This window comes from Punica granatum, chromosome 3 (genome assembly GCF_007655135.1).
Source record: "Punica granatum isolate Tunisia-2019 chromosome 3, ASM765513v2, whole genome shotgun sequence".
NCBI lineage: Eukaryota > Viridiplantae > Streptophyta > Magnoliopsida > Myrtales > Lythraceae > Punica > Punica granatum.
The window spans coordinates 8,265,042-8,287,695 of NC_045129.1; the positions used below are offsets into that span (position 1 = coordinate 8,265,042).

General features: G+C 37.0%; 2 protein-coding genes across 3 annotated transcripts; one reads left to right on the forward strand and one right to left on the reverse strand.

Moving 5' to 3' along the window:
• The first annotated feature begins 653 nt into the window (after positions 1-653).
• Positions 654-4,314, forward strand: LOC116201371 (L-ascorbate oxidase homolog). 2 transcript variants are annotated; one of them, XM_031532592.1, is made up of 9 exons: positions 654-837; positions 1,007-1,155; positions 1,298-1,407; positions 1,902-2,172; positions 2,363-2,459; positions 2,545-2,890; positions 2,994-3,359; positions 3,452-3,530; positions 3,893-4,314. In XM_031532592.1, exons 2-9 carry the CDS (start codon positions 1,012-1,014, stop codon positions 4,094-4,096), a joined length of 1,617 nt encoding a protein of 538 aa, XP_031388452.1. In that variant the 5' UTR covers positions 654-837; positions 1,007-1,011; the 3' UTR covers positions 4,097-4,314. The 2 variants fall into 2 exon arrangements, with proteins under 2 accessions (XP_031388452.1, XP_031388451.1); XM_031532591.1 differs by having other exon boundaries at positions 655-837; positions 959-1,155.
• A 5,557-nt stretch (positions 4,315-9,871) lies between these two features.
• LOC116201965 (dof zinc finger protein DOF1.4-like) lies at positions 9,872-11,499 on the reverse strand. Its single transcript, XM_031533452.1, has 2 exons — positions 11,389-11,499; positions 9,872-11,256 (listed from the first exon to the last, which is right to left on the reverse strand). The coding sequence occupies exon 2, from the start codon at positions 11,209-11,211 to the stop codon at positions 10,087-10,089; it is 1,125 nt and encodes a 374-aa protein (XP_031389312.1). The 5' UTR covers positions 11,212-11,256; positions 11,389-11,499; the 3' UTR covers positions 9,872-10,086.
• Positions 11,500-22,654: the final 11,155 nt, after the last annotated feature.

Here is a 22,654-nt window from a genome sequence, read left to right on the forward strand (position 1 = left end):
ACGCGAATGGAAATCAGTACGACTTACGCGAATCAATAACAAAAAATATAGCGTTACGCATTAGGTTCGATTAGGCGAAGTTTGTATTTGTTCCTTACGTTTCCCTGTCTGGTGTTCGTGAAGAGACTCGAATGTCCTCGGATCCATGAAGTTTTATCGTATTAATAAATCCACGCACTGTTGAGTGCAGAAGAAAATATGAATGAACGAGCTACTACGTTATCGTATCTAGATCGTTTCCGGTTTGCTCATACTTCACATATGGAGTCACGTACTCAATGTTTTATCGTTTTTCTTTCCGAATCATCACCGGGAACCTTTTGCGAGGTAGAAGCATCATATCGAGTTTCGAGTGTACAAGTAACGGGGGCCCTTTTGATCTGTTTGTGCAGCAAAATATATAGGAAATGCATAGAGAGAGAGAGAGAGAGAGAGAGCTATCCATAATCGTAGCACCTAACTTGCGTTTACAGCAACTTTGCATCACGCGGAAACGCGTAACATGCGCCGAATATGATCTTGAATACATCACAAGCGGACAGAATTAATGATAAGACTGTCATCAACTTGCATTGCATCTGCGGTTGCAGAGCAGGTTTCATTAAAGTAGTCAAAAAAAAAAAAAAGAAGGAAACTTTTTTTTTTTTCTTGGGGAAATCTTGAATTGTCTGACACCTAGCAAGAGTCCTCCGTCCTTCCCGGCACAGTAGTAATAACTGGACCGCAGTTATTAAAAGGATCTTGCCTCCTTCCCGCGCCTCCTATTTAAGACACAGATAGCAGAGCAGACTTGTCTGCAACATTCTACGACCCTTCGCCATTCTGAACATCTATCTGGTAAGTCACCATTTTCTTGGATCTTTCTCATTTTTGGAAGCTCTTAGCAATGCAAAGGAATCATATTATGATGTTGGATGCCGGAATGTGAGCTTATTGGCTTCCCTGTTTGCTGGTTCAGTCGAGTGTACTGGAGCGTGAACGTTTTACGGGATCGATCTGTTTGCAGATCCAATGGGAAAGCCAGAGCTCCTCCGTCTGATACTTGGAGCTTTGGCCGTGTCTTGCGTCTCCTTGGTCGTAGCGGATGACCCGTATAGATTCTACACCTGGACAGTCACCTACGGCACCATTTCTCCCCTGGGCGTCCCTCAGCAGGTTGGTTTCTTGACACCGACATCGTTCGTCTGTCTCTGTTTGTGTCTGCAGTTCTGTAGCTATAGTTGCAGAAAAAGGGTGCGAGAGTTCATACGCAGAGTATCCTGATGTTGTCTTGTGTTTCTGTTGTGGGGTTTTGAAGGTAATCCTCATAAATGGCCAGTTTCCTGGGCCAAGACTCGATGTGGTCACCAATGACAACATAGTACTCAACTTGATCAATAAGCTCGACCAGCCATTCCTCTTGACATGGTGAGTTTGGTTTTCTTCCCCTTCCCCCCCGCTCTCTCTCTCTCTCTCTCTGGTTTTCTTCCTTTTCCTATGGACAGCTGGATCTGGTTTCTTTTTCCCAATGGAAGTAGCCGTCACATGCTACTTTCAAAACTAGTTTTGGCCCTGAGAACTTCCAAAATGCCATTTCCACTTGGGTCATGTTTATATTATACCAACAATAAAATAAAAATGCCATATATAAAATCCCGGTTTTAATTGCAATCCCATTCAGCTTTCTTTCCTTTCTTCTATACCAGACATCATGTGATAGTGTTTTCTTGTCTTCGGAGAAGATGATGTAATATGGAATTCTGTCTACCACATAATGTAGCTCTCAAAGTACGAGGATTACAGTGTAGAGATATCAGTGGTCGGCACATTAAGCATTGAACTATAACCGTTTGATAAAATGCTGAGCTTCCTAATTCCAGAATTGGGACATTGTGTTCACTTTTTGCTCTGTTTACAATCAGGAATGGTATCAAGCAGAGGAAGAACTCGTGGCAGGACGGGGTACTTGGCACCAACTGCCCCATCCCTCCCAATGCGAACTACACCTACATATTCCAACCCAAGGATCAGATCGGGTCCTACACGTACTTCCCCTCGACTGGAATGCACCGAGCAGCTGGAGGGTTTGGCGCAATCAATGTCTATCAAAGGCCTCGGATCCCCGTCCCATATCCTTTTCCTGATGGAGATTTCACTCTACTTATTGGTGACTGGTTTAAGACCAACCACAAGGTAGGGATAATGTTCACATTTATTTGACAGCGCTGCATTTGGCCTATAGAAGATCATTGTTTACTTTGGGGAAGCAACTCATCAGAAACACGCCTATCTTTATAGAGGATAAATTGTCTAGGTTATCTCGTATTCGTGTTTTCTAGTTCTCTATAGAGTGTGGAATCATCGTTTCCATTGAATTTTGCAGACTTTACAACTTGCTCTCGACTCCGGAAAATCTCTACCCTTTCCTGATGGTGTGCTCATTAACGGCCAGTCTAAACCCACCTTCAGCGGTGACCCAGGTCTGCCAAATTCTCAACACAGAAAATCCATAATTTCATTATCTTTGAGAATTATTTTGGCTAAATTGACTCGGTTCTCGTTCAGGCAAAACTTACAGATTCAGAGTTTCAAATGTGGGGCTATCGACCTCTCTGAACTTCAGGATCCAAGGCCATAACATGAAGCTAGTCGAGGTTGAGGGCTCTCATACAGTTCAGAACATTTACGACTCTCTTGACGTTCATGTGGGACAATCCGTCACGGTCTTGGTGACCTTAAATCAGCTTCCAAAAGATTACTACATAGTTGCCTCCACTCGGTTCACTAAGACCGTTTTAACGGCCATAGGAGTCCTGCACTACTCGAACTCTAAGACTCCAGTATCTGGCCCCGTCCCTGGTGGCCCGACCGTTGAAGTTGATTGGTCCATTAAGCAAGCAAGAACCTATAGGTATATAAATAGGCAGAAATCCAAGCAATTTGTTCCGTTTCTTTAACCAAACATGTCTCTTTAACTTCTGTTCTCATATGGAATTATTGAATTTCTCCTGCAGGTGGAATTTGACTGCAAATGCAGCGAGACCAAATCCTCAGGGCTCATTCCACTATGGGAAGATCACTCCATCGAGGACGATTAGGTTGGCCAACTCGGCCCCTCTCATCAATGGGAAACAACGGTATGCCGTTAATGGTGCATCCTACATTAATGCCGACACCCCTCTCAAGCTCGCTGATCACTTCAACATTCCGGGAGTCTTCAGCATGAGTTCTCTCCAAACTTCCCCTTCGGCCGGATCCCCATTTCTCGCAACCTCTGTCTTGCCTGCCAACCTTCATGAGTTCCTCGAAATTGTCTTCCAGAATAACGAAAACACAATCCAGTCGTGGCATCTTGATGGTTATGACTTCTGGGTTGTCGGGTAAGGGAACCTTTGACTCACTAAGTCAGCTGGAACTTGGTTCGATTTTCTGTGATGAGGTCCTAACGATGTATTCCTTGCAACCAAAACAGTTATGGAAACGGGCAGTGGACCCAGGCAAGCAGGCAGAGCTATAATCTCGTTGACACCCTTACTCGACACACTTTTCAGGTAAGCTCCATCATCCTAATAACTTCTCACCGGAATAAATAAAGAAACAGTAAAGTATTTCCAAGTCATTGGAACTTTATTAGCTCTGTTCCGTTTCAAATTCGACAACTGCAAAGATTGTCTTTACATGGATATACCTTCCATATATTTGAAACGAATGGCCATGACCATGGACCTTTGAAGGCCTTCAGTAGTGTCTGTATTTTCAGCGTACGAACAGCCATATAGCACATCACCGTTTAAATATGCAGCACAGAATCCACTTTTCACAGCTCAAAGTTTGCTTGTACATTATAGTGAATGTGGTGATTGAATAGATAGTCCTTTTTCTTCGCTCGGAATCTAATTGCTCTCTAATGCAGGTATACCCAAACTCTTGGACAAGTATTTACGTGTCCCTGGACAACCAAGGAATGTGGAACGTGAGATCTGCTATATGGGATAGGCAATATCTTGGACAGCAGTTCTATCTTCGGGTCTGGAACCCCATCCAGAGCCTTGCCAATGAGTACAACATTCCTTCTAATGCCCTGTTCTGCGGTAAAGCCACCAAGGGGCACAACTGATTTAGGAGAGTGTTTTATTAACAGATCAGGTTCGATTTTTTATATACACGGTCATGAAGGTATGACCGATAAGGAAAGAGAAGAGTTAGGAACGCAGAAGCTTTTCGGTATCTACTATAACTTATTCGAGTCGGGGAATTACACGGAAGAATCATTTGTTTGTTGTATCACCATTGCTTTGTATCCGTTAATGATATAAGACTTAAATTCTTGGCCAATACTGCTCTACTATTCTTCCATCATTTTGGAAGGAAGATGACATCAGAAAATTTGTTATATCGGAGTACGAATTCCCACGAAGTGAAGATGACATCAGAAAATTTGTTCCTCGGTACAACTGCATAACAATACCTTCTCACCTACACAAAATTGTGTAAAAGTACTGTTCACTTCCGCATAAGTGTTCATGTTTTCTTTTTATAAACTTTCAGAAAAATCTATATAATTTATTAAAAATGGGCGAATTTATACGGCCCATTAGGAAACCATCATACCCCTTTGCAAGTCATCAGATCATTTTTTTCTATAATGGGGTTTTACAATAATAATAATAATAAAGTTACGATAGCTTACAGATGAAAGGGAAGGTTCCTTAAACGGACCAGAGAAGCTCCCATTTAAGATAGATATATAACCTATTTATTAAGCACTTTCTCAATATGCATGATTCTTCATATAGAGCATTTCGTATGAAGTTATGACAATGTCTTCGTCAGCTAGAATGGTTATTAAACTCGGACTTGTAGAATGGAAATCGAGCATCATGATGCTCTTGTTACCTCAAGATCAAATTTCTCGTCAGTTATATATAAATAAGGGAGAGTAGTTGATGGGGGCCCGGCTAAAGGCCCTCCAGGCCCAGTCAGGCCCACAACAGCCCAAAACAAATCAAAATATTGAGGTATGACACCAAATCTTGGATATGTTCACCTAAAAGCCTTCCTCTTGAGCATCCTTGCTGACTAAATCATTGGAGGGGAAAATCGGGGCCAACCCCACATTCCCTTCTTGACAGGTGCACCGGAGCTAGAATCGGAGCACGAAGGCCAATGATTTCCCCCACATCGGTAGGATATTACAAAACCTGAAAATAGAAGCAGGGTTCTATTTGCTCTCAACACCCGTCCTTATGTAATAACGTGAAAAATTAAGACATGTACTAATTCCAGTGCTTTCGTTATTTGATTGATTGACGTTCTGTCATGCAAAATAATTTCGACTTCCTGCAGTCCCCCAACTGTTGGGCATATGGCATATATTAACTTTAATTGCGAAAAGCCCAACCCACCTCCACCATTATATATGGACCTAAGAAGGCCGAACTACGAAGCGAATGCCAAAAAAGAGGAGGGAAAAAAAACCATAAAGAAAAATGAAAAAAACAAAACAAAAGAGAGAGAGAAAGAGAGCAAGAAAGCCTAATAAATTAAACTTATGGACTCCCGTTTTGCTCGGTGAGCGTCATTCATAATAATAATCATTCAAAATATCCGTCAGTGAAAACTTACAAAATTATGTACAGCATCTAAACAAATAGATTTACATGCCTAATATATTTTCCTTTAATATTTTGTAATGTTGTTGTGCACATAGGTCTTGTCTTCCCGAAACATCTAAACTTTATCTGTGTTATTTATTATAATATGTTAGGACGTTAGGAAAAAAAAAAATCCACCCAAACCTATTTCAGGCCCTTATATACTCGAAATTAATAATTTTCCTTTTCGTCTACTTCGTTGATGTTTCTTTCTTTTAAGGCTGGTTATTTTATTTTATTTTATTTTACTATCATTGTATAATGTAATTTGTGATAAGTACTAAAAGTATGTCATCTTCTAAATAAAATTGCAAAATTACATGGTATGCTGACTTCTTCGAAATTTTGCATGTTAAACTGTCTTTGCAATCCTCAAAAAGCAGGGTTCGAGACACCTAAGTTGAAATTTTGTGTGTCCAGTGACTGCAACATGTTATCTACCTCCTAAGAGGTACAATTTCTAGTATGTATGTATGTAGTCGATTTTCATTTCAAAAAATTTTGATCTTGGAAAACTTAATGTGACAATTTAATTGATTTTTTATAAGTTAGTATTTTAGTCTTCCACTGCAGGTCATTTCGGTTTCAAAAAGCGAGTTGACATCACAAAATTATGTAACTTATCATATTACTATTGATGGTCACATGAAGAGTCATGAAATGAAAAGCTTCCTACGTGACGCTTCTCGATGCATCGTCCCGTCTTTTAATATTTATATTGATATGCATTCTTACTGAATAGTGACCGAATAATATTCACTTATTATTTGATTGGCTTTCATACCCTATTTTTGTATTTTGTGATTCCTTTATGTCCTTTCGTTCTTCTAGACTCCGTTCTCCCTATCTACCGAAAAAGAAAAGCTCCTTAGGTCCTTTCTAGTTTATGAGGCGTTCTCGCTCCCTGTAGTTCATCTCGAATAGTCGTCTAGGGTTCAATTAAGTGCTAAGATAGCATCTCAACCGTCCAACCATCTCATATTTCCTCGACTGATGCCTTTTTCAGGCATGAAAATATGATTTCCATATGTGAAAGACTTCGGAATTAGTCATAGTCGAGAAAAAGGAAGCACGTGCTTCATTCGATTGGACTTTCGGACCATATTCCATGCTTTAATTACCGGGCTGTTACACAGTGTGCAAACATATATTACAAAAGAGGATCCTGACTCGAGTCAACCAGACGACCCCGTGATGATTTATTAGGACCAAATCCAAAATTTGGACCATATTGTTATTTCGTGTTATATATACACATTATACACAATATTTTATCCTTTTATAGGGTATCCCAAAAGTTACTAGATAGTGTGATTGTAGAAATCACTTCCCCATCGTTTTTTTTTTTCGGTAGGTCACTACCCCATCATTTTACATTTAACCATAGTGAATATCTGCTTTAATTTTGCTCCAACACTGAAAAAAATTCGAGTCCTCTATTTGATGAAGAATTGTATTCAGAGGAAAATGATATTATCATACTCTAGGAACATGTCCCGGACTATACGTACACAACCTTGCAGTAAGTAATCCAAGCAAAAATGCAATCCAAATTAGACATGTTTCTAAAATGTCGGGCCGTATTGATCATGTGATTACACCTAATTCCTAGACAGACAAATTCCACATTTTTTTTGCGATGCACTTATCTTATGTACTTCCTTTTTCTTTTCGCCAAATTTAAAGGAACAAGTATATCTTTCTCCAATAGCACATGATGAGAAGTGTTCCTGCCTTAATTAAGAGAATCATCTTCGTGCAGATATACAAATGATATGACTCATTGATGCACTTAATGGACCGTCATATAGATCCCTTTTGAGGTACCAAAATTTCATTGTATGGTTGCTTGATTAATTATTGAAAAACCCTGGAGGAAATGTAATTGCTATACTAATAATACTATATCTTTACGAGGATTATTTCATGTTCGTTAGTTAAGGAGTTACTAGCGTCATATTTTACCCAGCACTTTTGCGTGATAGTTTTATTCCATAAATATATCTATAACATGAAGTTTGAGGCATTGGAATAGTGCAAGAAGATGCATAAGTTTCTAGTTTACGAGAGGAACTATAAGTGCAAGACAATGCAATTCTATAGATTTCGATAAACGACCACCATTTGCAAGTATTGCACATACTTGTAACTCTTTTATCACATGTGACTGTTAACTATTCAAGTAAGCACTCGAAAAATGTTTGTATATGCATGCATGTCTACCGGTAGTTTTACAAGTGCGACACTCACCATGTTCAGTATTCCCAGTAGAACAACGCGCTTTAACTGGATATGAACATATATATATGGACACCATGGCACATGAATAAAATAAGAACACAAAACAAAGACGATCTAATTAAGAACATGATCATGCATGTGTTCATTAGCTAGCAAAGGAATAATTCAATCATCCTACGGTACGAACCCACTATATGTGCGTCGACTTTCCATCTCAACCGTCAGAACTAGCTTTATTCACAAAATATACCGTTTACTAATTATCATATATATATATAGAGAACTTTTGTGGTCTATTACCCCTCCATTTGGATAAAAGCAACTAGGATGAATTAGAAACACAGCATTATATCTCTATATTTAAACTGGGAATTCTTTTACTTGTTCATCAAGTATGAAAAGATTCTCTTTTTCATTAATCAAAAGAATTCATTATTTGAATTAAGGGGCTGGTGAAACTAACAGCCTTCTAAACACTTCGTTTCTTTATCTTTATCTTTTTGCTTGAATTGAACGCTTCATCCCTTTATATCGCTCGATCCATCCATGTTATGAAATGAAAACGATATGCCGCGTTAACATGTCAGAATTCTCCTCATCCAATTAAGATATATATGTGCATGATATTCATAATAGAATATATATATATATATAAGAAACTCCGCCTCCAAAGCCAAAAAGAACTTTAATCTTAGCGAAGGTGGAGGGGAGGGAGAAAGAGGGGTGCATTGCTTTGGTGCTTGTTAGAGGCAAAGTGGCAGACAAATGACTTTTTTTTGCAGCTTATAAAAGGCTGCAATTGTGAATCCATCCATCCTTCTCACTGATATATTTATAGTACTGTACTGTGGATTTCAAATTGAACCAAACATGCATGTGTAGGGAAATTCTATCACTTTCTCGTTAAAAAACATCAGAGAGGAATCTTCTTAGGCTGTATGTATCCCTAAAAAGCTACTTCTATTCACTTCTACCCTATAGCTTGTCCAAGCACACCATATATAATATATATCCGTACACACACACATATATATATATGTCATAGTTCATCTCATGTGTTACCAACTGAGGTATTTAATCTGCTGAAAAAAATCCTCATCCTTTTTTTAAAGTTAATCTCTATGAAGAACTTTCTTATCAATATGTATAGTTACCGTTCACCCAAGAAAAAATGTGTATAGTTACCATAATTGAAGTTTCAACATCATTTTAAGAAAATTAATGATAATTCAAAAGAGAAAAGGGGATATTCGCCCAAAAAAAAACAGAGAAAAAGAGATCAGCAGTAAAAGCACTTGAAATTAAATGTAGGATTAAGTGTAGGTTTTTTCTTCTTTTTTTTTTGGCTGGGAAATTTATGTGCGTTGAAAATAATTAAAAGATGTACAATATATTTGATTTTGAATGAAGAGTCGACTCATTGTTAAGTCACTCGGAAGTTGAGATGGAACCTCAATTTTAATGTCATTAATTACCTAATACAAGATGTGAGAGCTAAAGTGTTTGTCGGAATATTAGTGAAATGCTCTCTTGCTAGAGGGTCGACCAACATGTTACTATCAAATTAACCCAATTATTGTCGGTGCTACCGCCCCCTTGTTCACCGAAAGAAAAGGTGACCCGATCATTCCCAAAAAAAAAAAAGAGTAAACCGACCAGAAAAAGGGAAGGGAAAATTAACTTAATCCGTGAATTTAAAAGGTAAAGTTGGATGTAGAAAATGATGGTCTATTGATGTAAAATCTTGTTCAAAGGATTCATTTACCCCCAACCAAAAAAAAAAAAAATCAATTCTAGTCTACCGTAAAAAGATTCTTGTTCATAGGATTCCAATGGCTGCATGTAAAAATTCGGATGAAGAAGGGACAGTACGAATTTCACTTGTTAGTTCAGCCCCAAAAAGGTTCACCTAAATGTACTTTTTCATTTTCACTGTTTTCTTTCCGTCAATAATAGGTGCAAACATTCCACGAGAGTTAGAAGACACGCTATAATTGATTCACACAACAAAGCTAAGGAACTATATATATATATATATATTACTATAACAACACTGACGCTACAGTCAGTCCATATACCATGACCCCCACAACCGTTCTAAGCTATACGCCATAATATATAGCTTTTGACGAGAAAGAGGAAACTAATTAATTGAAAGACGAATGCATGAACAACAAACACAAAGGAGAAAAACAAGGTTTTTAAGGTTTTCTCAAGGGTATGCACCATTACTTGTTGGAAGATCCGACCAGCACAAGCTCGAGTTATTGCTCCAGTAACCCAATTGATCACCTCCAACCCCCGTTGGAGCTGACTCGAGAGCCGAAGAAGTCGGAGCAGAAGAGATGGCCAAGTTCTGGCTGCTTGATGCCGCCATAGGAGGTCGCTCGGTGTCGTAATCACCAGTCGATAATTTAAGCCTCTGGTACAGAGCTTGAATCGCGCTATTGTTTTGAGCGTCACTGAGCATGTAACCATGTTGGGGGCTCTGATGGTTGGCTTGGTTTTGTTGGAAAGTGGATTGTTGTTGATAGTTTCTATAGAAAGAACTGCACAGGCCAATTGACGGCAATTGATTCAGAGGATCGAGCCCGAGTCCGCGAGGACTCATTCCGCATGCGCTCGCCATCCCGGAATCGGCCATTACATGGGGTCCAAACATGTGTACTTCCTCCTTGATTAATGGACTAGGATTAGGACTAGGGCTAGGATTAGGGTTTATCGGGGCTCCTCTCAGTAAGGCCAAAAGGTGAGAGCCATGCGGTGAAGCCCACATGACTGGGTTGGACGGTAGCTCGTGATCGAGCCCTCCCATAAATCCCGACGAAGATAGGCTCTTGAACTTGGTAGCGCTCGACTTCGCCACGGAAGAAGATATGCTGGAGGTCTTGTTCTTCCTGCACCCGCCTCCGATGGGGACGTTCCTTAGGGCCCCACCCTTGGTCCAGTACCGGCGGCATGTCTTGCAGAAGTGGCGGGGCTGCGTGAGGTTGTAGTTGTTATAGTAGCAGAACTTGGTGTTCGAGGAATCGCATCTCGGGCACCTCAAGTTCGGCTGCTGGCCATCGGAAGAGTTCGACGACTGGGTTGCTGTACCATTCGAACCGGTACCAGTACCAGCACCAGCAGCCGTAGCACCAACAGTTTTAGCCACCGTTCCGGATAACGCAGCCGTGGCGGACGAGGAAGAATTATTGGGTGAAGCCAAGGGAGAAGGCGAAGAGGAAGACGAAGCCGGGGTGCCTTCAAGGATGATTCCATTGCTAATGGAGATTAGTTTCCTCTCTCCAGCTCCTCCTATTAGTGGCGAGGCTGATCCAAACAGCTCTTGAATCATCTTTAAGCTCTCCTTTTCTTTTTGGATCCTCCCCTTTGCTTTGATCTACAACAATCCAAAAACAATGAAAAGCAGAGGAGATGGGTTGAGTCTTTTTGTGTTAGTGGAAGGGAAAAAGCTAATAAAGAGAAATTAAAGTTGGGAGGTAGCTAGCTAGGGTTTTGTAGGATATATTACTGTATATTGTGATCTCTATTGCTATATGTAGAGAGAGAGAGAGAGAGAGAGAGAGAGAGAGTATTCAAGCTCTCAAAACATTCACTTGTGCTCTTGTAGACACAAAGGCTCTCATGGATGAGTAAAAAGAATGTAGGACAAAGGTGGTGGATGCTTTAATACATGGTATTTTTTGGTAAGAGAAATTGTGAAAGATATTACTCTTGCAATTTCGATAGTTCGATCACATAAAGTTATTTTTCCCCCCAACAAGTGTTTTTCCTGAAATTTGAATTTGTAATTCTCCTCCTTATGGGATGAAATTATTTACCACTCAACAAATACTATATGGTACTATATATCTATATCTATATTATACATACGAAAACAAAACCTGAGATGAATTCTCATGCAGTCACATCATCAAAAATAAGAAACAGAGCTATCTCACTTTGCCACGTCATTATATATGTATTAAGGAAATTTTTCTCATTAAGTATGCAGTAAAATATATATATTATTTGCATATAGCCCAACATAATATATACTATAGACATTAGCCGTTATTCAGGAAATTTTTTATATTGTAGCAATCAAGTTGCCATTCATATATATTATCGCAAAATATAGAATTGGAAACCAATATTAATGTGTGTCTATAATATTTATAGAGTTGTCATTTGCATTATGGGCAAGATGTTTATAATATTGACCACAATCCAATTCTCATTTATATAATACTGTTTGTTTATTTATATTTACTAATCTAACATCAAATATTCATAATATTTTTCTTATCTAATATATATAGTAGAATATATAGATTATATTTTCTTCATTTTAGAAATATATATATTTTTATATATATCATATATTGAGACTTAGACTACTATTACCCATTATATATATGCCGTATATATCGTATAGTGAAACTTAGACTATTATTTCCTTAGATAAAATTTTTATTGTATTGGAACTTTTATATTCGATAAGAAATTTCCGTTTTAATTTGTATGACATTTGTACGATATATATTGTGCATGTTTATTCGATATACTACCACCGATATCTTACATCAATTTGGTCTATTCGCAAGACTTTACCAACATTTCACTAGGTTTCAACAAGTCTTCTCAAAATCCATCATCGTCAAATCCATATTTTTTTCTATAAAAGTAATTTTTTTTAGGATGTTATTTGGATGTTAGTTTTTTTGGTGCGCTTATTGCATGATAACTTTTCTTTTTTAATCTATACCTTAATAGATTGTGAGGTGGTGCTACGGTTTATCATATATTAAAAGAATTATGATCGAAAGAAGTAACGAAATTATCAATCTTGATATGATTTTCCTTGATAAAGAGGTATACTTTGAGTGTTAAACCAAGTATATTATTTTATTAATAAAAATTAAATTTTTACTAATTTATTGTTTCTGATGAAATTAGGATTCATTGATGCATATAAATATAAGAAAGGCTCATATTGATCTATTTCGGGCCTTACTTTTAGAAAAAGTTTATATACAATTAATAATTTCAAGATAATTACACTCTATCGAAGTATCGTCCAGCTGATGTTTAAGTAAAAATATATAGTTTTTACTTAATTGATATGAATGATTTTTTGTAATTTGTGGATATCCTTAACATACTTCATTCGATCTTAACTAAATTATATTTATGTATCAAGAGTAAAATTATTTAGATGAGTTGCAACAAAAATTTATTCAATTGTATCCGCGTAACGCGCAGATCATTAACTAATTTATTTAATAAGTAAAACAATGAAAGGATAGAGGGGCAGATAGAGTTTTCTACTTTATCTTAAGATGATTTCGGATAGGATATGGGTTAAACCCTATGTAAATTTGTCAGTGGATCTCAAAAGAAAGATAAATCTATTTAGGTTTTCTAATTATTTTCTTATTCCACTCCTCTTCTGATTATTAATATATATATGTATATATATATATATAAATATATCATATATCTTCTATCTTCTAATGAAGGTCTATATTGACCTGTGGGACCCCTAATTCTCTAATAATTATATGGAGTATGGACTGTGTGTTAGTGCATATTAACCAATTGATGACTAGCTATGCAGTTTTCTCTAATTTTGTTCTTTCCTATTTATTTTCTTGCTTTGCACGCTTTATGCTCGTTATTCTAGCTTCTTCCAAACCGATCGTATAATTCAATTACTATATATGTCTCTCTCTCTCTCTCTCTCTCTCTCTATATATATATATATATATATATGAAAATTTTACAATATACGTTCACTCCATACATGCATTTATTTGAAAAAAAAATTGAGTCATTTCGAGCGAAATATATATATATATATATATATTGAGCAAGTATACTTCAGAATTTTTTTAGAGTTTTACTTCAAAAATACAAATAATTTACTTGCATGTATTATACTGTATACATAAAAGTGAATGACCAATGCATTTGTCAACTATCCCGTGTTTACATGGAAAACAATTCAAAATGCCAGTTAGTGCAATTTCCCAAATGATGTCCTAACGTTAAAAATAAATCAAGATCGTCAGCAATGATTTGTTTAAGTGCATAGATAAATTCTATACTAGTTTTCATCATTATTCAAAACACTTAGGACATATTAAAAGAACAGCCATATAAATGAATGCACTCCCATATATAAATACATATATATGTATGTATGTATATATGCATGCATGTATGCATTTTTGTATGTAATCGATTGAATTAATTAATAGAGATAATCAATGTGAATTGATTCAAGCAGCTCGACACTTGTTCCGTTTAAGTAAGGTTTTGAATTTGAGTTCTTGTGAATGCATAAAATTTACATTGTGAAAGTTTTATCCTTTAGTGAGTTGATCCGGTTCGACTAAATTAATCAATATCTAATTCAACTTTCGAATATTACGGTTTATAAGAAAAAAAAAAAAGAGCTATCATAAGACTGGAAATGCTATAAGTAGAGGAGAAGTGGAGGACAGAGCGAAACAGATAAAGAAACAATAATGATGAGATCAATCAATACTTTTCTTCTCCAAATTGAGGTATAATTAATAGTATTTTCCAATTATTAATTATATCAAGACATAACATATATAATGTATGAATAAATAAATTAATTAAATTATGGAAGACTAATGATTACGGGGTCCAAGGGAGAGGGCTTATCACATGGAAATACGTGTAAAGCTGAAGTCCCCACCACTACGAAGGCACACACTGTGCACCCCCGAGACTTGTGGCTTGAATTGGGCCTTTCAAACTCTTATCACGCACACTCAGATATTTGAATTTTTGTATATACAATATTATATATATATATATATATGCATAATGACAAGAAACCTGGAATTACATGATTGCCACCGTGCGCAGCACATTGGATCATCTCGACACAGGCTCTGCATTACTGTTCTTATTTACACGTGTTGTTTTGTCATGATTAAATTGGAATGGCGATCATCATGGTGAGGGGGAGAGCAATACGCGCTCGTGTCGGATCACCGGCCCGACCGATGAGAAACGAGACCGTACAAGTGGGGATATATGTGTACCGTCCCCATATAACCGCGCCCGCCCCCCGGCGGGATCAACATCCCCCGGGATCAATTCACATATTGATTGGGTATGATCTAATGGAGTGTGTAAGTTGAACTGATGAAAGACTACTATTATTTGCAGTTTGACATTACTTGTCGCAACTGATGAGTATGAATTTGGTGGGTGGTGCAAAAGTTGAAGAGCGAAAGAGAACGTTGCTCTTTTCCTTTTGATGGGATAGAGTTTCAACCGTACGGGCGCACATGAGAACATCATCGAGGGACAAATTATTCTTGTGGTTGGAAATTGAATCTCGTCACCGGCTCACTCACCGATATTAATTTGCTTCAAAGAAAAAACATAGGACCACTCTTTAAGTTCACGACAACACAATTGGAGCTTGGAATAATTTTGCATCTCTATGACTAATGTTTTGATAAAAATCTACTGTGATTGGTTTACATTCTGTACGAGGAAGTCGAAGGACATTCCCGGTCAAGGACCCTTTGTCCGAGAGTTAGCCAGCAGATAGGTCTTCATCACCAAATAAAACACTGTTTCAACTTTTAGAAGGGAAACAAACAGAGAACGTACGACAAAAAAAAAATCAGAGTGGGAAAGAAAAAAGAAGCAAAATCCACCCATTTTTGTTTGCTGCTTATGAAATGATTATGTTTTCAATCTCATATTGACCAGAAGAGCCATGCTGATTGCCACGGCAACAACAGTCAATAAAATTGATTCGGTCTGAACAAGCTGCCCTTTCCTTAATTAAATATCTGTTAATATCATATCGTATATGCCAAATGCGAATCACGTACCCGAAAAGCTAAAAAGAGAAGGTCTTAATCGCACTACATTTTAAAGTGTGAAACGATACCACAATCTGCATAGCCGTGACGAAAGAGTGTCGTTTCATGGCATTCACATGATAAATGTGAGTTGTTTCAATAATATTTACTCGATGTGGCATTGTTAATATATGTCGGTGTTCCATTGTAAAGGCAAGCTTAGTGAAAAAAAAAAAAACTTTTGTCAAGATAATTGTGATATGGAATGAAATGTTAATTTATTAATTAAATATGGGAAAAAAAGTTGGGGAATTGGGGATGGTCTTGGTGGTAGGGATAGGATTGGGGGGGGGGGGGGTCTACATGTCTCAAACTGGTACAGCCATTCGTCAATCACTATATATAGACATCTAGAAAATAATGGGTATCATGAAAGAAAACAAATCTTATCACTTGGCTTTGAAGATAATCTAAACACTTAAATTAAATATTTTACATACAACAATAACGTTTTAAATATCTATCCCTTAATAATGACAAGGAAAATTTAAATATCTATCCCCTATTGATAATCCTTGTCAACACATGCTATATAGGCGGCGACTGGGATCACGAGTAATTAAGAATTGTTTAATTATCACGCATCAGGAAAAAATGATTTCAATCCATTAAAAAAAATGATTTCTTGAGGAAGTAGTTAGTCAGGTTTTCTAAGTGATTCTTAATTATGACATAACTTATTAACCAGATAAGAAATTACGCTAACGATATCCTTAGATCTCTTGATTATGTTTTAGCTTATGACAATATAATTTGTAATTTTTTTTAACAAGAGCTTGGGGAATTGTTGTCTAATATTTGCAAATTAATCAGTTGAAGAAATCCATGTAATTTGTTGATTATATCAATATTTTCTTTTTAGTTTTTATTTTATCATATTCAGAGACGCAATTTAGGAATTATTTGGATTGGATATTTCTATATATATTTTCAGATGTTTTTCTTTTAAATATTTCTAAACTAATAACAGCCATGAGATCAATTAGCAGAGAAAAGGACAGCTCTCTCAAAACCTAATCTTCGACAATTAGGTCGCAAAAGAGTAATAACTGTATATGACAGTACGGACTTGGGGTGCCTGTGTTAAGGCTGATCATCAATTGCTTCTCCCAATGTCTTTGACCCAATAATTGATCATCTCAGAATCTATTAATGCTATATATATATATATATATATATCTCAGCTTGCAGAAAAACAAAAACTAACAAAATTAAATACCTCACTGAAAAAATAATGATAATATTTTCTATTTTGCTAAGTTCTTGGAACGAGATCGACGGGACATAATTTCTTTTTTTGGTAGGGAAAGAACACACACATATATATATATATATATTATACAAGAGTGTTATATATATTTAAAACACATAATCATTTTAATATTGGATTTATTACTGCAGACACCTAACGGTTGAATGTTTCTACTAATTTACACCCAAATCACGATGACACCCAAAACCAAAAGTATAAACTACATATAACATTGGGAGCATCGTCATATACTCACCCGAATTTTGTAACACGACCTTATGGTCAGAATGGCACAATCTTAGCATTTTTGTTGTCCCGAGACGATTTGTCATTGATTTATCATGCTCCCAACACTTTTTTTTTTCTTTTGCGTTAGATTATTATGTACACAATCTGCTTCAGCTGCATTCGCTATGTGCTAGTCCTGTTCCAGCATGGCTCGTGTAACGAAGCAGGTAAGTGACCGAGATTGTACTAACGTGATATAGCTTGTAGCAAGATGTTTAAACTGTTATAATTAAAAATATCGACGCCACATAATCAACAAACGACTCATACGTAAAATAGAGAAAGTTAGGTGAAGAGCCTTGGCATTGATTAATCAATATATTGGAAATTTACATCTAATCAACCAATATAATGGAGGGTCTCTTTCATCATCAATCGAGCCCTGAAAGTCGAAATGCCAAAAATAGTGTAAGAAAGAGGTCCAACTCAGTCAAAATGGGCATGCAGGGCAGGGCAAAGGGAGGGGGGTAAAAGAAAACGAAGTATGAACGAATTTAAAATCAAAATTAAAATTTAAATTAAAATCAAAAAGCAAACCCATGTTTGTTTGCCACTCATGCATGCACCCAGTACCGCTCCCCTTCCCTTTGACTGGTGCCTTTATCCTAAGGAACCTCTCTGTCCGGCTCCGTGCTCCCGGTTCACTGAGGCGCATGGCAAGCGGAGCACACGCTGGGTCTGGGCTCACGGTGCTCCGGGTGCAGCGCGAGGTGGATTCCGCCATTGGACGTGCTCCGGAGGAGATCATTATCCTGTTTGGGGCGCAGGGATTTTCTACGGAGACCTGATCGCGCGTGCCGTCCGGTCCGCGAGGTCCTCTCTGCTGCCGCCTGCCATGTCCAGTTGCTGCTGTAAGAAAGAGAGAGAAGAGAAGAGGCCGACACTTGTGCTGCCCGTATTATCATTATTAAGCTGCCCGCGCCCCCCCTGCTCCGGGCAGACGAAAGCGACGTGACCGTTTTGCATGACGCTACTGCACTTTTGCCCCGGGCAGCATACGGTAACGCCGGGGAGCAGTTCCCTTCCCCCTCAGACTCAGTCGTAGGTCTCGGCTCGAGGCCGTCCGGTACCGAGCAGCCCGACTGCGTCTTTTGGTTAGCTCCTGTTTCCTCTTCCACCCCCCCCAACAATACTAGTACTAATTGGTGTTCAAATATATTCAAAAAAAAAAATCCTATATGTATCCATATATAATCTTTTTTTTTTTTGTAATTCAGCAAGAAAATCAGCTCGTTGTATAAAGTAATTCTCGTTCAGATTCATTGTCGTAATCTTAATCACAAGGTGCTTCTAGCGAGGTTTGCTCCGATAAATACTCACTGATAAATAATGTAATTTGCTAACTGTGTCGTATTGCTTGTGCATGCTAAATCTGAAGCTCGACTTGCATTAGTACATAGCAAATATATCATTAAATCAATTTTTATCATAAGGATATTTCTTTCATATAATTGTATGCATAATTTATATATATATAGTGTACTGTGGTTCTAGCAATTATCATTTTGCATTGGTCAGTCACTGTCAGTTGCTTTCTCTTTGGTAGTCCCAGAGAGGTTTATTTTTTCCCGCCGAATCTCTAGAGAATCGAAACCTACACTCCTCCCTGGAATAAAATAATTCGTTTACATATATAATAATTGTGTGTGTGTCTGTGTATATATGTATAGATATATATCAGCTACGTACTATACACAAGTACATCCTTAAGTTTTAGGTGTATATATATATATATATATAATAGATAATAATTAGCTGATCAGGAGGGATAGAATAATTTTAATTTGATCATGAAAAAATTCCCAAAAAAACAAAAATTAATTAAAAAGAAGAAATTATAGGGAGGAGAGTGGACGTGACAACGATGCATGGATGCGATGCACATCCACATTCTCTCATTTGGGGTCCCTCCCGATGTCTCCTCTTTTGCGGCAATGCTCTGCTTTTTCTAGGGTTTCTCACCCCCTCTTCCTCCCCTTCTGTCCACATCATTCATTACTAATTCACACTCATAATTTCATTTTCATTTTTTTTGGTTGAAATTTCACCATACTATATACATATAATTAGCCGCAATTCCAAGATTAATTATACACCGTATAGACAACGTGAATATTCATTAAAACTCAGTGTATATGCATCATTATTTCTGATTCAATTTTCCTCTAATAAGTGAATAAAGATTATATAGATCTCTAATTGGATATGGGATGATTGTAATGATAATGAGTTGATATTAATTGTATAATCATCTTCCCCTCTCTATATGTATATGCACAGTAATTCTTATGCATCTTAATTTCTCTTATTGAGGTTGGATAGTTTTTTCTTTTTTCTTTCTTATCGAAAAGTTATTTAACTTATTGTGTCAATTGTTAGAAAACCAGAAAATTACACGCATGCATCCAAGTTTCTTTCAGCTTCTATTTGTCATGAGTACTGGTCAAGAACGGTTTACCATACTATGTATTTACATACCACAAATATACAGGATAAATTAAAGGAAGAATCCATGGAGACATTGTTCACAATTCCATAGTTATCATGTATATATTTGTACGCCCGCCTCGCCTAGTGGTAGCGGGAGAGCATCGATAAATATCTCTAGAAGGGACCCCTACCTATCTTGACATAAATATATAGCTAGCAGTAATTAGCCCGCGTATTGTGGCCGTGATTATCTCGCCATATGTTATTCAGTCCATAAATGTAATTATAACGACCGTGGCACGTTTATATTGAAAGAATTTCAAACATTATATATACATCACCAATCCGATTATATATGGTAGCATTCGGCCTAGCTGTTGAAAATCGATCGAATTAGACGGCTTGGATTTGTTGAATGAGGTTGAGAAAAGTTTCACCGACAATCAAAATGGTTTAGTGTAATTACTGAGTTGTATGTACGAACATATAAATTTGCAATACATTTATCTAATTAACTAGTACAAACAAATTAAGGGAGATTATGCACAGTCGATAATGCAGCTCCAGGTGTATTGTATGACCGTACTCTCATTCATGGTTCACCCCTTCTCTACAAGAGCTTGTCTGGATATGAGGAAAATGGATGAAAAGGAAATTCAAAGATTTTCATACGACTTTCCTTTTTCTCCGTTTTCTACAATCCAAACAGAGAATAGGCGATTCAAATGCCGTGGATGGGTGTTCGGACAGTCTCTAAGTTGCCTATATGAATTCCAAACTCTCTGTAGTTTTTTTTTTTTGTTTAAGAACTCATACGCAGTAACATTAATAAAGAAAAAAGTGTTACAATAAACAGGGCAAGAAACGATCATCAAGATCATCTTTTCAGAAAATTACAAGCAATTCTCTTGTAGGGTTTCTCAGTCTTATAGAAGTCTCTCTGCATTATTTACTTCATTCATGGGATTCGTTCTTTTTAATAATCGGATATGATCTTAATGATAGGTCCTGGCCAATGGAATGTACACATTTCTCTCTGTTTTTTTTTTTTCCTTTTTTTTGGCATTTTAGTTTTGTTCACATTCATATTGTCGTACGAATAATAGAGGCCAGTAGAAAAGTCACGGAAGAGGAATATATATGCCTGCCTCGAAAGAAAGTAGGAAAATGGATTCTTCTTGTTCTTCATGTTCTCTGTAAAATTTCCACATTTCCCGGTGGACCCCTTCTTGGAAAAAAATGTATACATGACAAATTAACGTACAAGACGCTGTCAAATTCGGGCGGGAATTTCTCTAAAGATCATTGATCTCCACACTCTCTCGAAGATGATAAATTTTCAACGATCGATAGATTAATTTCAAGCACTAGTATATAGACAGTATTCCTATCACATGTACGTAAGATGGAGTGAATTGTTATACGAATTTAATTAAAACGTACACTTCCTATGGTTCAGAGGATTTGGATTCGTTTTCAAGCCGTCTGTACAAAAACGTGCTCGGCCTTCTTTCTAAGTACACGAATAAATTTATCTCACCCATGTCTTTTTTAAGCATGTGGTTTGATTCTTATCGAAAGGATCGATAAAATATATACCGAAGTATGTGTTGAGAGAGCTTTAATTTGCATGGTACCTGGAATTTCTTTTCTTTGTTCTTTTTATACTGACAGGGACCATGCCCTGTTGGATCCGAATTTTCAGTTACCCAAGAACTATAGATTTGGTTCTCTTGAAATCTGCATTTCACATATAATAAATTATAAATCCAACCTTGCTTTTGCTGTACGTACCAAATTCTATTTAACTATATCGAATGTGGAACTATCCCCATCATTATATTAATTAATCCTCCATTTCATTTTCAAACAAGCCTAATGATTCATGTGAATCTCACCCACCTTCTGTAAAATATCGATCGGTATCTGCAGTAATATAGGAACCCATCAATCAGTACCAGCTAATTAATTAATCACCAACCGTTCTTTCAAATGCAAGTGGTTGGTATGATGACAACCGTACATGAAAACAACTGAGTGTTGTGATCTTCGAGTCATCTGTTGATTAACAAATCGATCCATACCCTTTGATAGATATCGATCAACTTTAGATGACCCGGTCAGTCCGGCGGTAAAAAATAACCTTATTATTGTGAGGTGAATATGGAAGTACTGGCATGCCGAAGACTAATTGGGGTGATGCAATATATCAATTTGGAGAGACTTGGAGAAGATAAGCATTAATTCGATTTGAAAGGGATTGTTGCCGGTTGTTTGTGGTTGTCTTAGAAAATTAAATTAATTTCTTTAATCAACTATTTATAAAATAATGAGCAGAATTATTGACATGCAATTGACTAATTAAACAAATGAGAGGAAATGAAAACCAACAAGGATTTTTTTTAATGATTCAAGTAGTTAGGCATTTATTTTCGTAGATAAAATTTAGGATTCGAGTTCTATAAATAAAAAAAATTCTTGATTATGAGAGTTTTATCTTTTAATGGGTCGATCCATATTAGATTAGATCAATCGGAGCTCGTGAAGTTTCCGGATATCAGAGTAGACCCGAAAGAAAATGAGAGGAAATGGGAGTTAAGGTGGGAGTAGTTGTTGATTTGAAGTTAAAATCTTTCCATTCCCCCCACATCGCTTCCACCTTTCTTACCAACTGGCTGATTGGTATGATATTACATATGGTCCCCCTCAATAGCTTAATTGTCGTTTAATGTTGTCTTATTGGCGCCAAGAAAAGCTATGAATAAACAAATTGGCGACAACTATCAATCAGACCGTCGTCGTCTACGATCACTAACTAACGTGGTGGACTGATAATTCATTGATTTCCCAATGAATAGGAGGCGATGTAGATTAATTTCGACCGTTGATTTGGAAGTTCGTCAATTGAT

Bases quoted from the DNA above. Each gene is read 5' to 3' on its own strand.
- LOC116201371 (XM_031532592.1), top strand. From the start codon at position 1,012: ATGGGAAAGCCAGAGCTCCTCCGTCTGATACTTGGAGCTTTGGCCGTG. The intron at 3,360-3,451 runs GTAAGGGAACCT...CAACCAAAACAG, and splicing joins TATGACTTCTGGGTTGTCGG to TTATGGAAACGGGCAGTGGA. The intron at 3,531-3,892 runs GTAAGCTCCATC...TCTCTAATGCAG, and splicing joins TTACTCGACACACTTTTCAG to GTATACCCAAACTCTTGGAC.
- LOC116201965 (XM_031533452.1), bottom strand. From the start codon at position 11,211: ATGATTCAAGAGCTGTTTGGATCAGCCTCGCCACTAATAGGAGGAGCT.